We start from the raw sequence: 16284 nt of genomic DNA on the forward strand, positions 1-16284 counted from the left end.
AATTCTTCCATCTCCAAAATTTTATGATCATGAGGAAAATATAATTCACATCATCTGAAAGCGAAAGAAAAAATGGCAATTCTACCAACTATGGAAGGTAATTACTCTGTGGCATACATAATTTCTACCCCAGAGCTATAGGCTTATAAAGTAAAAAAGGCTTCTTTTATTGATCAAAGCTCTTGACTATAAAGTACAGGGTATTGCTCTTTGAGCCTTCTTTAAATTAGAATGTCTATGATTAATTTCAGATGGGGGAAGCAAGTTTGAGAGACCTCTGGGAACAGAGTTGAGCATGTCAGTTTTTTTAGGTTTTATCAAGGAGCTCTTCAATAGGAAAAAGGAGCAGGAATACAGAGGCAAAACAAAATCAGGACTCCAAGAGCTCAGTCGCAAACCAAAGAATAGCTCTGCAGTGGCGTCTTCATATTTATTCTGAAAAGCCTCCTACTGCAAGGATGTATTTGTTACTAAAACTCGGAGAAAATAAAGCCCAATCTTTATCGGAGAACTGAAGTCCTGCTCTGGTCTTATGGAAGCTCATTTTTTTTGTTGTTGTTGTTATTAATCCTCACCCAAGGCTATTTTTCCATTGATTTTTAGATAGAGTGGAAGGGAGGGGAAGAGACAGACAGACAGAGAAAATCCCCTGATTGGACTCGAACCCGAGACACTTCCATCTGCAGGCCCATGCTCTCTACACACTGAGCCAAACTGGCTAGACCTTTCAGCCCTGAGGGCAAAACCCCCGCTAGAAGAGTCATTTCTTCATGGTGTCTGTGCAGATGCTGATATTAAAGTGTGGGGAGAGAGGGATACAAAGTGGTAAAAAAAAATTATTTTATTTTTTGTAGGAAAGCAAACAAGAATTTATTGACTGCAGCAAAAATAAACTTAGGGCAGTGAAACAAGGAAGGACATAGAAGAAGCAACAGGAGAGCCTGGGCTGGGCTGCTTGGCTCGCTGGGAAGTCGGAGAAAACGGGGCCTTGGTAACAGGTTCAAAGGGTTAGTTAGCCCAGACAAGGTGCCTCTGCCCATTGTTCCCCTGGTTGCAAGTCTCATGGGGTCCCTTAGAGGTTAGGGGACACGTGCCTGCGGGGGGTGGGGGGGTGGGGGCGGGGGGGGGGATGGCAGAGGAAAGGGAATGGCAGGCATGCTCCCTGGAAGGAGAGTGCCCCAAGGTGGTAAAATGTAAGCATCCACTTCCTTTCCAGGAACCCTGAATATGTGCCCACCCTGCATAGTCTAACATAAAATGTTCGTCAAAAATCACCTGACTTGGGACTACAAAATAAAATCCACTCATATTCCCTAGTAAACCCAGCTTTTGTGTAAAAATGTAAATTCTCATATTTGTAGACCTACTTGTAGCAGATAGGAAATTTAAGGGCGAGAAAGTCTCCCTTCTTTAAGTAGAAGCCTAGAAAAATAGTGGTGCTAGTTGGAAATACGGGCATATCAGGAAGGAAATTCATCCATCATATGCCAGATCTTGAAATTCTTGGCTTTGGTTCCTGAGGCATAAAAATCATGGCCTGAACAGCTTTTCTTAAAATAAATTTGGTCTTCCTTCACATTCCTACAAAGAGACACTTCATTTATACCATTAGGTACTTTGGAATCTCAGGGGAAATTTTTCCCAAAGTAATAGAAAATTAACAGTAATTTGTGGGATTTTACTTGTAAGGGAAATGCACTGAAAGAGGTAAAGACAAAGCAAGAAATTCTCCGTAAGGGGTGACAGCTAAGCTGGTCCCTGAATTGACAGCCAGCAGACAGGCTTGGAATGGTAATGAACCCCTTGAAAATAGCCTGCTGCTGTGAAATGCTACTCATTCAACACGAGGCCCAATTGTGTGTCATGTGCTCTTACTCAAAATCTCCAACATTTTTTAAAAATATAAGAAAGCAGCCCAGGTGGCATGGCTCAGAGGTTGAGCACTGACCTATGACCCAGCAGGTCACAGTTCTATTCCAGGTCAGGGCTCATGCCCGGGGTTTCAGGCTCAATCCCCAGTCTGGGGCATGCAAGAGGCAGCCGATCAATGATTCTCTCTCATCATTGAAGTTTCTATATCTCTCTCTTCCTCTCTGAAATCAATGTGTGTGTGTATACACACACACAAACACACACACACACACACACACACACACACTGAGTGGCCAGATTATTATTATTATGACCGGCCAGATTGTTATGACCAACACATCAGTACTTCGTTGGGCCACCTTTTGCCTTCAATACTGTGGCGATTTTTCTTGGCATTGACTCCACGAGATGTTGAAAGGTGATGCGAGGAATCTGACACCATGCCTGATGAATAGCACTGTCCAGTTCTGTGAGATTTGATGGTTGTGGAACCAGCTGTCTGATGGCTCTTTTAACTTTGTCCCACAAATGCTCAATTGGATTGAGATCTGGTGATTGTGGGGGCCACCTAAGCAAGGTAAAGTCTCCCTCATGTTCTTGAAACCACTCCTGCACAATATGAGCACCATGGCATGGCGCATGGTCTTGTTGGAAGAAGCCATCTCCTTTGGGATATGCCATCAACATGATAGGATGAACTTGATCAGCAACGATACTTAGGTATGTTGTGCTATTCAGACATTTATAATGATCTGGCCCTCTAGCAACTTCAGTGTGAAATTATAGCTAATTTGCCTACAAACGTCAGGTGGTCATAATAATCTGGCCACTCAGTGTATGTATGTGCATATATATATACTAGGGGCCGGGTGCACGAAATTCGTGCACTGGGTGTGTGTGGGGGGGTGTCCCTCAGCCAAGCCTGCCCCCTCTCACATACTGGGAGCCCTCAGGCGTTGACCCCCATCACCCTCCAATCGCAGGATCGGCCCCTTGCCCAGGCCTGAGGCCTCTGGCTGAGGCGTCCGGTGCGGGCAGCGGGGACCCGCAGCTGCAGCGGCCCCGCGATCATGGGCTCTGCTTTAGGCCCAGGCAAGGGACCCCTAGCTCCTGGGACTGCCAGCTTCGACCGTGCCCAGCTCCCATCACTGGCTCCACCCCTACTTCCTGCTATCACTGGCCAGGGCGGCAAAGGCACCTGATTCTCCGATCATGGCTGGGGCCGCCTTTGCCCTGCCCCCCAGCTCTTAGCTCCCCCCTGGGTTTCCGATCACTGTCAGTGGCAGGGGGCTTCTTCCTGCTTTCCCTTTCGCCTCCCTGCATTGTGCCTACATATGCAAATTAACCGCCATCTTGTTGGCAGTTAATTTGCATATAGCCCTGATTAGCCAATGAGAAGGGTAGCTCGTACGCCAATTACCATTTTTCTCTTTTATTAGTGTTGATATATATATGTATATGTATATGTATATATATATATATTTAAATTAAAAAAATAAGTAAATAATAAAAAGAATATAAGAAAACAAAGAATCACTAAGAAGTACAAAAATATACACAGCTTTTTAAGTCCCTAAAGCCAAGGAATCAGAAAATTGCTGGTGCTCTTATTTTCAATGAGCACATCTTGAAATACCACACTCTGGGAGTGGCAATTTCATCTCAGATAGTTTTTTTGTTGTTGCTGTCAACCATTACTTTGGAATTAGACTTATTGATATTACCAATATTACCACAAACTATTTATTGAAACTTGTTCTTTTCTATTCCTTTTTTATGTTGAAAATATCTCCATAGTCCTTCTTCAAGACACTGCCACTAAGGGGGATTAAATTTTTTCTAAAGAAAAAGTGCACAGTTTTTCCCATACTGTGGAAATGTTTGGGATGAACTGACAAAAAAAAAAAAAAAGCAAGAATTTGTAAATTCATTGGCAACTCTATATATTTTCTTCCCTCAGAATATCTTTGGTTATTCTCTATTGATTGGGAAGTCACTTCTCATTAATTTTTATTTCTATCATTTTTTCTATAAATACTATATTTGAATTTTGAGGCAGGCCCTTCCCTTTGCTCTAACTGATGAACGGGATATCAAGTAGTACACAGTATGATCACTATAATATTGTACTTAAAGGGGACACACCAATACAAAGGCATAAGGTAGCACTTTCATTATAGATTTATATTATTACTGGGAAGTGTTAAAAGCCACTTTCCCTAGAAAACTCTAAGTATTCTTTACACATCCCTCAGATAAAAATTATAAAGTTGGAGGTACAGTAAAAAGTGATAAGAATAACATTTTAAGTGCTCTCCAGTTTTATGATTCTACATGTGTGTTCTTTTCTAACATATACTTATAAAAATAAAAAAGAAATTCAAAGGAATGTCTTATTTCGCACCCACATTTCCTCAAACCCCGTAGTCTTCAAACTCCTCTTCCACACCATTTTCTTTCACATTCTACAGGTAGGAACCCATACAATATGAAGTTAATAAGTTGTCTTATCCCAGGACTATCTTAAAACATTATGAACACTCAATATATCCCTGAACAGGACTCTTGATAGTACTATAAGGTCCTGATATGATGTTTTATAAAACAAACACAAGCAAAAATTTTATGATGTAGTTATTCAACTGTACTGCCCAAAGGTATGAAGAAGGTCAATTCTCTTTAATATTCCCATTTCCCAGCACTCCAAAATCTATTTCTTAAAGATATAAAATTATTTATGTTATTATTTCTCTATTCAAAAATCTACTCTCATTTAAAGGAGATTCTATTTATGGGTCGTTTCTCAGATTTGCCATAGAATTCACACAAGTATAAGTCCTGTTTGTGTTTAAAATTAGTATAATACTGATTTGTTTCTTAAGTTGATCTTTATCTTCCTATCAGGGAGTATAAAACTTTCCTCAGACTCACAATTAACTACCAAAATCAATACCATATGCTTTTAGCCCAGCCGGTGTGGCTCAGTGGTTGACCATCAACCTAGGAACCAGGAGGTCATGGTTCAATTCTTGGCCCAGGTTGCAGGCTCGATCCCCAATACTGGACATTGCAGGAAACAGCCGTTCAATGATTCTCTCTTATCACTGATGTTTCTATCTCTCTCTCTCTCTCTCCCTCCCTCTCTGAAATCAATAAAAATATATTAAAAAAGCAACAACAACAACCATATGCTTTTGCTTATGACTTGTTTTGTTGTAAGAGAATATTTATGGAAGACTTCTACAAAGTTAGAATTTCCTTTAGAAACTTTAAAAAGAAATTGAAGACATAGAAAAATATGATTTTATAAGGAGCCACTATTTACCTGTACATGAATAGTCATCAATCCTGATGTATCCAGTTTTACAGATGCACATGAAGGAGCCTGGGGTGTTGACACACATGGTATTCTCACGGCAGTAATGGCGCCCTTCAGCACATTCATCAATGTCTGTGAAGAAAAGGTAGGGGAAAGAAGTCAATAGTGGCCAATATTCTAGAGCAGGGGTGGGCAACCCCTGGCAGGCATGCCAACCATGGCACGCCAGTAACTTTTGCTGGCACGCGCAACCCTCTCTTATAATCTTCCATTTACAATTTTTTTCTTAATATCGACTTTTTTATTTTTCAGATAAATTCAGTGTAGGTACATCTTAGATAAATAAGTAATTTTACATAACATGTATACATTAAAAAATAAATGTATTTTTCATCACCATATACTGTGTTTTTGTTGCTCAAATGAATTTTATTATTTCTTCAAGGTTCTTCACATACGTACACCTTAAGAGATATCAAGTAGGTGTTACATGTTCTCAAAAAATTAGGGTTGGAACGTAGAAGAATTTTGAGCCAGAGATTTTGCTGGTTTTGGCACGCACTCACAAAAAGGTTGCCCACCCCTGTTCTAGAGTTTCTTATAATTTTCTTTGGTAGGGAGTAACAATAGTTACTAATTGAAAAGCATTTTTAAAAAGTATCCAAGTGCTGGCCAGTTTGGCTCAGTCAATAGAGCATTGGCCTGAGAACTGAAGGGTCCCGGGTTCGACCCCAGTCAAAGGCATGTACCAGGTTGTGGGCTCAATCCCCAGTTGGGCGTGCAAGAGGCAGCCTATCAATGATTCCCATCATTGATGTTTCTATTTCTCTCTTCCTCTCCCTTCCTCTCTGAAATCCATAAAAATATGTTAAGTTTTTTTTTTTTTTAAAGTATTCAAAACATCTTTAATAGGAATGTTTGGTGTTCAAATGACAGAAACTATAAAAGTTTTTCCATTAGCTCTTTCTGAGGTTTCAAACATGTCTATGTATTTCAACTTGCAGCATTCTAAATATAATTGGAAATTTCCAGTGCATTCATCTACCTGTGTGTGATTAACAGAATCAGAAAGTACAGATTGGGCTGCCTTACAGTCTTGGAAGCTTCTATTACTGAGCCTATCATATATTATTTTTTGATTCACTGGATGTTCTGTACACTTGGTGAGACCCTGCAAGAGGTGAATAAAATATTCAGTATACACTAGGACTTCAATAACTTCACTTAGAGATATGAAACCAATAACATGTAGCTTATTAGAGATACAAGTAGAGATACAGCTATCCCAGTAAATGTCAGAACAGAGATGAAATTACAATGTAGAGACCTGATATAAATGAGAAACTGTAAAATAAGGTATCATAGTGAAGAACTTCTATATTAATTCATACACCAAGTTTTGAGTATAAAGACTTACAAATGTTAAGCCATAATAGGCACTAGTACTAATTGGGAAGAATGTGAATTTTGACAATAAAACTGTCCCCATTTTATAGCACCTCTCTGCCTGGAACATAAAGTATTTTACAAATATTTTATTATTATGTAAAACTCCTAATTAAGGGGCTTAATGCATTGACCAGGCAAGGTTATTCTCCACCAGAAGTCTGCTTTCTCAAATCCTTGTGGCGAATTCATAAAGTAATGTTGTCCTCATTTGTACTATTAAGAGAAATGGATCAATTACAGGACATAGCCAGGTGAGCCACTACCAAAGAAGTCGTGCTATTCATATAACTTCAACTATGCTCCCAGTCCAGAGAGCATCAAAAGAAATAATTGACACAACCTCAGGAAGCCATATTTTAGAGTCAGAGGTCTCTTGGTAATCATCTGAGATAACTACATTTTTTTTACAGATGGAAAAACTAAGATCTAGAGCAGTGGTTCTCAACCTTCTGGCCCTTTAAATATAGTTCCTCATGCTGTGACCCAACGATAAAATTATTTTTGTTGCTACTTCATAACTGTAATGTTGCTACTGTTATGAATCATAATGTAAATATCTGATATGCAGGATGGTCTTAGGCAGCCGTGGGCAAACTACGGCCCGCGGGCCGGATCCGGCCCGTTTGAAATGAATAAAACTAAAAAAAAAAAAAAGACCGTACCCTTTTATGTAATGATGTTTACTTTGAATTTATATTAGTTCACACAAACACTCCATCCATGCTTTTGTTCCGGCCCTCTGGTCCAGTTTAAGAACCCATTGTGGCCCTCGAGTCAAAAAGTTTGCCCACCCCTGGTTAGGCGACCCCTGTGAAAGGGTCGTTCGACCGCCAAAGGTGTCGAGACCCACAGGTTGAGAACCGCTGAAGAGATTCAATTTTCCACTCAACTTTTAAATGAAAGTCAAAACAATAAATTCCAAACCTCTTAGCATGCAAAGCTTTTTCCAGTTTAACTCTTATTTTTCCATCTTTGTATCTTATGACCTCCCTCTCCTTTTCCCTCTCAGTGCTCTGGGCACACTGAACTTCTGATTATCCCTTGAATGGGCCATGTTCTTGCATAACTATGGGCCTTGGCTTATGCTTTCGCTCTACTCCTTCTCAGCCTACTACAACCCAGTGGCTCTGGTCCACCAGTGCACGTATCTGTCAGAAATCTGTTTAAATGTCTCTCTGTGAAAACTTCCCTAATGAAGTAAAATGCTCCCTAGGCAGTGTTCGCTTGGAGGTTTGTAAATGTTTACATTTTAGACCCATCCATTTTACCTTTTTAATTTTTGTGAGCCTCTTCTCCCCAATAAGCCATATACACCTCGAGGGCAGGGATCATCTGTTTACATTTGTTAACACTGACTGCACATTATTTTATCTAGGATGTTTTTTAGAAACAATGGTTCTTGGGTCAACTCCCAACCCCCCCACTCCATCCAAATTCTGATTTAATTCTCTTGGTGAAACACAGGCAATTTTTTTAAATCTTCTCCATGATGAATCTAATGCAGGAGTCAGCAAAATTTTTCAGTAAAGAGTCAGATGCTAGATATTTTAGGCTTTAGAAATCATCGGATCTCTGTTGCAACTTATTAACTCCATTGTTGTAGCATGAAAGCAACCGTAGACAATATGTACATAGTGTTCTAATAAAATGTTATTTATAAAAACATATGGGGAATAAAATTTGGCATGCAGACCACAATTTGATTAGCCCCGGACTAATACATAACCGTGTTAAGAAGCACTGAGAATTTAATTCATTTTTGTATCCACAATACCTTGTAAGGTGTCTAGGACATTATGGGGTCAATAAATATTACAGGATAAATGAGTAAATGCTTCAAGGCTAGCTTAAGGAAGACCTAAGAATGGCTCTCAGATTTTCTGACTTATAGGATAATATTCTTTTCATGATAACATGCTACTTCTCAATGTTTGCACTGCTCTGCAAGGAAAATACCACATTCAATTACAGTCTGAAAATTAAACTACAAGCAACCTGGGGGAATATGATGAAAAACTCATTTGCTTCCAGGGTCTTAAGATCATAATAGGAATGATGGGATTATTGATGTGTTCAGCTTGATCAATAGACTTTAACCCCACTCCTCTGAGAGGGTGCTGTGGAGAAGAGGAAGCTACTGAGAGCCATGGCAGGAGTCCTCTGGGCTTATGCTTGGGAGCTAGAGGGATGGCCATGAAGTTCACGTGCACAAAGGCATGAAGAGTTCACCTTTGGGGATAAAACAACCAAGAATAATGAACATGACTCAGTGAAGACACCTTGGTTCTCAGAGGGAAGAATTACTGAATACACTGTGGAATCTGCTCAGAAGAGTAGTTCCTGTGAGCGGCCACAGACCCTAGGGGAGTGAAGGAAGTGGCTTCAGTGCCTAGAGCAGGGCTAAGTCCTGGAGGAGGGAGCTTTAATTATTTAAGGCACTGCCCCTCTCTCTAGACCAAGCATGTCAAACTCGCAGCCCGCAAGCCACTTGTGGCCCACAATGAATATTTTTGTGGCCCAGCCAATATAACGGTATATAAGAAATGTTCTAATAAACATTTGTAACTTAATTTTTACAATATCTTATTATACATAACTAGGTGCCCGGTGCACGAAATTCATGCACTGGGTGTGGAGCGGGGGAGTGTCCCTCAGCCCAGCCTGCCCCCTCTCACATACTGGGAGCCCTCAGGCGTTGACCCCATCACCCTCCAATCGCAGGATAGGCCCCTTGCCCAGGCCTGACGCCTCGTCAGGCCTGGGCAGGGGACCCTCATTTCCCCCCATCACTGGTTCTGCCCCCAGCATAGGCCTGATGCCCCTGGCCCAGGTGTCAGGCCTGGGCAGGGGACCCCCAGACCCCTCCGATTGCTGGCTCTGCCCCTTGCCCAGGCCTGTTGCCTCGGCCAGAGGCGTAGACCCCCACCACTCCCCGATCACCTGATCGGCCCCTTGCCGAGGCCTGATGCCTCCGCCAGAGGTGTCAGGCTTGGACAGGGGACCCCCATCTCCCCCAGATCACTGGCTCTGACCCCCGCCCAGGCCTGAGGCCTCTGGCCCAGGAATCATGCCTGGGCAGGGGACCCCCATCTCCCTCTGATTGCTTGCTCCCCCCGCCCAAGCCTGATGCCTCTGACCCAGGCTTCAGGCCTGGGCAAGGGGACCATCATATCCCCCCAATCCCCGGCTCCGCCCCCCACCCAGGCCTGATGCCTCAGCCAGAGGAGTTGACCCTCATCACCCTCCGTTCACCAATCACCTCACCTCCGGCAGAGGTGTCAGGCCTGGGCAGGGGACCCCCAGCTCCCCGTGGTTGCAGGCTCTGCCCCTGCCCAGGCCTAACACCTCTGGCCTAGGCGTCCGGCCCGGGTAGAGGGGACCCACAGCTGCAGCGGCCCCGCGATCGTGGGCTCTGCTTTAGGCCCAGGCAAGGGACCCCTAGCTCCTGGGACTGCCAGCTTCGACCGTGCCCAGCTCCCATCGCTGGCTCCACCCCTACTTCCTGCTATCACTGGCCAGGGCAGCAAAGGCGCTTGATTCTCCGATCATGGCTGGGGGGCAGGGCAAAGGCGGCCCCAGGGCCGCCTTTGCCCTGCCCCCCAGCTCTAAGCTCCCCCCTGGGTTTCCGATCACTGTCAGTGGCAGGGGGCTTCTTCCTGCTTTCCCTTTCGCCTCCCTGCATTGTGCCTACATATGCAAATTAACCGCCATCTTGTTGGCAGTTAACTGCCAGTCTTAGTTGGCAGTTAACTGCCAATCTTAGTTGGCAGTTAATTTGCATATAGCCCTGATTAGCCAATGAAAAGGGTAGCGTCGTACGCCAATTACCATTTTTCTCTTTTATTAGTGTAGATTATTAATAAGGAACTACATCATTTGCTAATGACTGGTTACTATAATCGTGTTGCATTCATTTCCCTTACACACCTTATGCACAGGTGCACCATTTCTCTCCACTGATACTAACAGCGAATATTTTAGCAGCCGATTGCCATGTCATTAGTCCTGGACTGACTCGCTTGGTGTGTGCAACAGGAAATATTTCACTTTCAGAGAACAAGAAAAATAGGTTTATTTGCATTACGCTTATTAATTTGTGTAGTTATTTGGTGTCTGGTATGTTAATGATCAAGAAAAAATATTAATTTTTATTAAAATGTCCTATTATTTTATGTTAACGATGATTCATTTATTTCAGCCCTTTGTAGTCAGCATGTCTCTATTGAAATAAACCTGTTTCTATGAAAATTGAAGCTTTTGTGTTTTTGCGGCCCACAAAACTTAAACCTTGTTTACTTGGCTCGTGTTAGCCTTTGAGTTTGACATGCTTGCTCTAGGCAGTCTCCTAGGGAAGGACAGCTAGCCCAGCAGGAGTAGCTCCCAAAAGTGGAAAACCAAACTCATAAGTATAGGTGATGCATCCGCATCTCTTCCAAGAATACTACAGGAACGGGAACGTGGACAGTACTACATCCTATAGGAGGAGATGGGGGAAAAGACACAGTGACTTAGGATTATTTCTATTAATGTGACCCTAGTTACGGCCACACGCTATTGGAGAAGTTGGTTTATAGGAATAATTTGCTAAAGGGTAACACTCTGTTGTTGGGTCTACATGTTGGGAGACACTGCGCTACCAGTTTCCTTTTGTAAATGTTTCCCTTTTAAGCTAACATATGGTCAGAGAAAATGCAAAGTTGGGTCATAAACAAAAACAAGGGACCTAGTTGATGTGAAGCCTTTTAGGAACTTGAAGGATCTGGATCAGATAGAAATATTGGATCCAAGACCAAAAGACATGAAATGTCATGCCTATTTCTTGAAGCACTATTGTGAGGGGAAAATAAGTAAAATACCAAAACATATAATCTCAACACTGTACACCTAATCACCAATTGCTTTTTTAAATTTCTCATGCCCAATCTTCAGAAAAAGAACTCCAAAAGAGCCACATTTACATACCACAATTGCAAAGCTACATAAATGTCATTTCCACTGACATAGGCAGATACTCACAGGCACAAAAATGGCAAAACTAAAAAGGAAGCTGATGTAAAATCACGTTCAAACTTAGTCCAGGGTCTATTTTAGTTCCAAATCCCAATTCAAAAACGTAGTCAAATTTTCACAGTTCAATTCAATTCTCTACACTTTATTGAATGCTTCTCTGTCCCAGTCTTTCATGGACTTTGAGTCATATTGATGGCCCTAAGAGTTAGAACTACAACATAGGTGGATTGTATGGGGAATTGAGTGTGCTTCCATATAACTTTCTCTTAAGCAGAGAGAGCTGCACCAAGTTGGAAAGGGTTGCCACAGAAGATATCTTCCTGCCAAATATTCAAACGTGAATTGGATGTGCTATAGAGATAACAGCAAAGGGTGCTTTCACTGGACCATGTGGCTTTTACCATCTGTTCAAAATTTAGTACAGAGAGAGTTAAAGCACAGACCCTGTCTTGAAAGGGTTTACAATCCAGGAAACAGTAATATCACCACCATCATCATCCAGTTTGGAGCATTCTACATTTTCAGCCTGCATTTTAGAGAGCAATATCTCTAGAGATTCATGGCTCCTTGAAAACAGAGTTTGGCATAGTCAAATAAGGCTCAGGACCATTATACTATTGTACTCCCCCCACGCCCCTCCTTAAATTCACAATGAACATGAGCCAATTACAGCTCTAGAATATCTAGTTTTTCTTTAAAAAATTAATTTATTTATTCAACAAGTATATAATGGACATGCACCATGCCCGAGTTCTACATTAGGCAACAGGAAAATTCTAGCTGGAGAAATAATACTTAAATGACAACATTATAAAGTGATACATACTATATATAACAGGAACATATACGAAGTGCATTAAATGGGCAGCAACCAACTTTTTTAAATCACAGTGCTTGTTTGTTCTGAGCACCTATTAATGTAGAACACATTTGGGAATTTATATTTGGTGATATAAATCATTTTATAATTTTTCCTTCCCCTAACCTGAGGAGCTGATACCAAAATTAAGAAGCCAGAACATAATTACATAAATAACATCATGAGATGGTTTATGTTAAGTGAGACAAACAAAGAAAGACAAAGAAATGAATAGAGAAGAAAAGAAAAAAGCATGCACTACAAGGAGTTGTATTTAGAGGAAGGTAGGTGACTAGGGCATAGACATTTGACGGGAGAAGCAGGGCTTGAGGTGGATTTTGAAGTAGGCTTAAGGTGACAGATTTGCACAACGTTGGAGGGGCTGCCACAGAAGAGAATTTCCTGTCAAAGTGAGATGCTCAAAGATGAGTGGGAGTACTGTAGAGACTCAAGTCTAGTGTAGCCGGCACAAGCAGGAGCATATAAAATGTTGAGAAACTGAATATTCCGTCTGATTGGAGTTTGCGCAGAAAGAAGAAATGGAAATACAGTTATGGGATAAGAGGTACAATGTGCATACACATAATTATACAACAAATATGAGGAAGGTTTAATATTTACTCTGATATAAAGACATTAACGCATTTAGAAGAAAGGGAGTAGGGAAATGGCACAGAAAAATAAATCTCACAAGAGTTGGTAAGTTGGTGCAATCGTGGAGTTGATAAGAGAGGTACAATCAAAGAGAGAAGAATGTTCATAAATGAATAAAAGTCTGAGTCTTAGGTGGTTACTAAATTAAAGACTTAGTTCTCCATATTACTTATCAATGTCTGAAAATATCCAAAGTCACCTATTAAATTATTTGTTAATATGTCTGTTATCTATAATAATAAAAGCGTAACATGCTAATTAGACCGGATGAAGCCAGAGCTGTGAGGGAAGCCTGGGTCCTGGGTCTGGGGTACCAGAGGGAAGCTGGTGCCAGCAGCCAGGGGAAGGAAGGCCTACTCTTGCACAAATTTCATGCATAGGGCCTCTAGTCTATTTATATTGAAATATAAGATTCAGGAGGATCTGCTCTAGAACAATGGCTGGCTCTCACGAAGTATCTGCTGAATTAATCCTATCATGGCTTTTCATCTAGAAGGGGAAAAAAATAAGTATCCTTATTCATACTAGTCTGACCCGGAGCTCAACTTGGCAGTACAACCTTCTTCCCAGTACATAGTTACTCCGACATGGGCTTTTTGTGGGAACAGTGAACATAAGCCATGGTGATGAAATAGTCTTGCATAGTCGAAACACTGCAGTGGGAATAAAGAAACTTAGATCCCAGTCCTTGGCTCTATTATAAACCTGACAGGCACTTCACTGTCTGGACATTAATTCCGTTATCTACAACAGTACAGACTACACATTCCCATCATTACCAGTCCTCATACTTTAGTATGAGGTTGCAGTAGGGAATCGATTCTCCAGAAACCTGTAGGATGCCCAGTCATACTCCACCAAACTTAAAAAGCAGAAGTAAACAGTATCTCTTCTACCTGAACAACTTCTCTTGCCTCAGGATAATTCAAGCTGATCTACTTTAAAACAGAAATTTATACATTTATAAATTCCCTTTTATCCTATCTGAAAGCTGAGGCCAACTTTGTAATTATTGCGAATCACCGATTTTCAGATCTGAAAGGAACTTTAGAAATCATCTAACCGAACCCCAGTCATTTATGATGGACAAAATGGAGGCAAAGATGCCAGAGACAAACTAAAGAGATAGCAGGGATCCTATCACGACACTTTTGTGAGTCACATTAAAAACTTCGGACTTCATCCCAATGTGAGATAGGAAAGCTTTTAGGAAAGGAATATTTGAATTAGATCTGTGTTTTTTTAATATCCTCTTAGAGCAAAAGTAAAACAGTTAATGATTGGCAATCATAATGAGAACAGTGTTTCCAGACCCCAGGTCCCAAATTAATGTTCCCTTTGGCCTACTGGTCTCCACACTAGCCGTAGAGGCAGTGGGCACACATGCTCCCTCTCTTCTGTGTTTCTGCTACACAACCTAGCTAGCTCCCCCATAATGCCTTTTTTACTGATGCCATTAGAAAAAAGCATACTGTGTTTCTAAGGCACAGCATTTATCTCATTTTGCTCTGTAAAAAAATTATATTAATATGTTGATGAACACTAATGTCTTCTTGCTCAGCCAATAAAATCATGCAGCTCAACTGCAAGAATTCCACATACAGAAGACCCAATACTGATCAGTATGGGCTATTGCTAAGTGTTGGCTGTGAAAAACTGGCATGGCAAAGTTGGCAAAGAGATCAATAAAAAAAGGCTAAGTTCTGAGAAATGAAATTTGGAAAAAAATTGAAACTAACATTTGGGAAGATAAGAGTATTTTTTAAAGATAAAAAATTAGCAAGTGTAAATAGGCTGCTCCGTGAAAAATCAGTAAAGAATAAATTAAAATGTCATTTAAAAATAAGCTAACATTTAAAGGAATTGCCAGTAACCATGTTTTTAAGTCAGTGGCATTAATAAGTTTGTTTACCAAATATTAATTTTTATGTATTAAATACTATATCCATCATGTTACTAAAACATATGATTTTTGACATTTCAAAAAATAACCATACATTTATTTCATTTATTTTTAAAAATTCACTCATTGTAAATTGTATGGTACATTCTTCAAGAAGAGTAAAAGCTATATCATTTTTTAGTACTATTAATAGAATATATTATTCCTACCTTTGGAATTCCTGAATTTAAATATATATATGGAACCCTAGCCAGTTTTGCCCAGTGGATAGAGCATCAACCTATGGACTGAAGAGTTCCAGTTTCGATTCTGGGCAAGGACACATCCCTAGTAGGGGATGGATCCCCAGTAGGGGACGTTCAGGAGGCAGCCAATCAATGTTTCTTTTTCATCATTGATGTTTCTCTTTCTCTCTCTCCCTCTCCCTTCCTCTCTGAAATCAATAAAAATATATGTAAAAATAAAATAAAATATATATAGAAACATGCAAAGAAAAATCTTAGACAAGGTTGAGAGTGGATCATAAAAATAATGCCTTTGGGAACAGGAGAGATAATTTGAAAAACAAAGAAACAGAAGAAACAAAGCAGGAGTAGTTTATTCATGTAAGTAATATCCATTGAATTCCTACTATGTCCAATATATTTACTTTTACACAAATGGCATAACCTTGAATAAAACAGCTGTAGCATCTGTCCTTGTATAGCTTATGGTCTTTATGACAAGAGACAAATAATACTTTTAAGAATGTTATGGGAGCCCGGCCTGCATGGCTCAGTGGTTGAGCATCAACCTATATGAACCAAGAGGTCACAGTTCAATTCCTAGTCAATGCATATACCCAGATTGCGGGCTTGATATCCAGCGGGGAGTGTGCAGGAGGCAGCCAATCAATGATTCTCTCTCATCATTGATGTTTCTCTCTCTCTCGCTCGCTCTCCCTTTCTCTCTGAAATCAATAAAAATAGATTTTAAAAATAAAATAAAATATTAAAATGTTATGGGGGATTGATGAGAATAGTGCCATGGGGAGGAGAGTGAGAGTTTCAAATCTAGTCTTAAGGCAAGGTAAAAATTCAAGGAGGATGTGACATCTAAGCAGAGGACTAGGGAGAAGTAGAATTAGCCAGGTGAGATGGGAATGAAAGAATATTTCAAACAAGGAACTATGTGCAAATACTAGAAAAGGAGAGAATTTCATATATTCAAAGAATAGCA

General features: G+C 40.7%; 1 protein-coding gene across 5 annotated transcripts in view; it reads right to left on the reverse strand.

Annotated features, from left to right (window-relative positions):
• NELL2 (neural EGFL like 2) overlaps positions 1-16284 on the reverse strand; it is a 380423-nt gene that overhangs the window by 150899 nt on the left and 213240 nt on the right. For all 5 annotated transcript variants that reach the window (XM_059682635.1, XM_059682632.1, XM_059682634.1 and 2 more), the window contains one exon: positions 5198-5323. In XM_059682635.1, the coding sequence (XP_059538618.1) occupies positions 5198-5323 (126 nt within the window). The remainder of the gene's footprint in view (positions 1-5197; positions 5324-16284) is intronic.

The sequence above is a fragment of the Myotis daubentonii genome, chromosome 2 (genome assembly GCF_963259705.1).
Source record: "Myotis daubentonii chromosome 2, mMyoDau2.1, whole genome shotgun sequence".
NCBI classification, from domain to species: Eukaryota; Metazoa; Chordata; class Mammalia; order Chiroptera; family Vespertilionidae; genus Myotis; species Myotis daubentonii.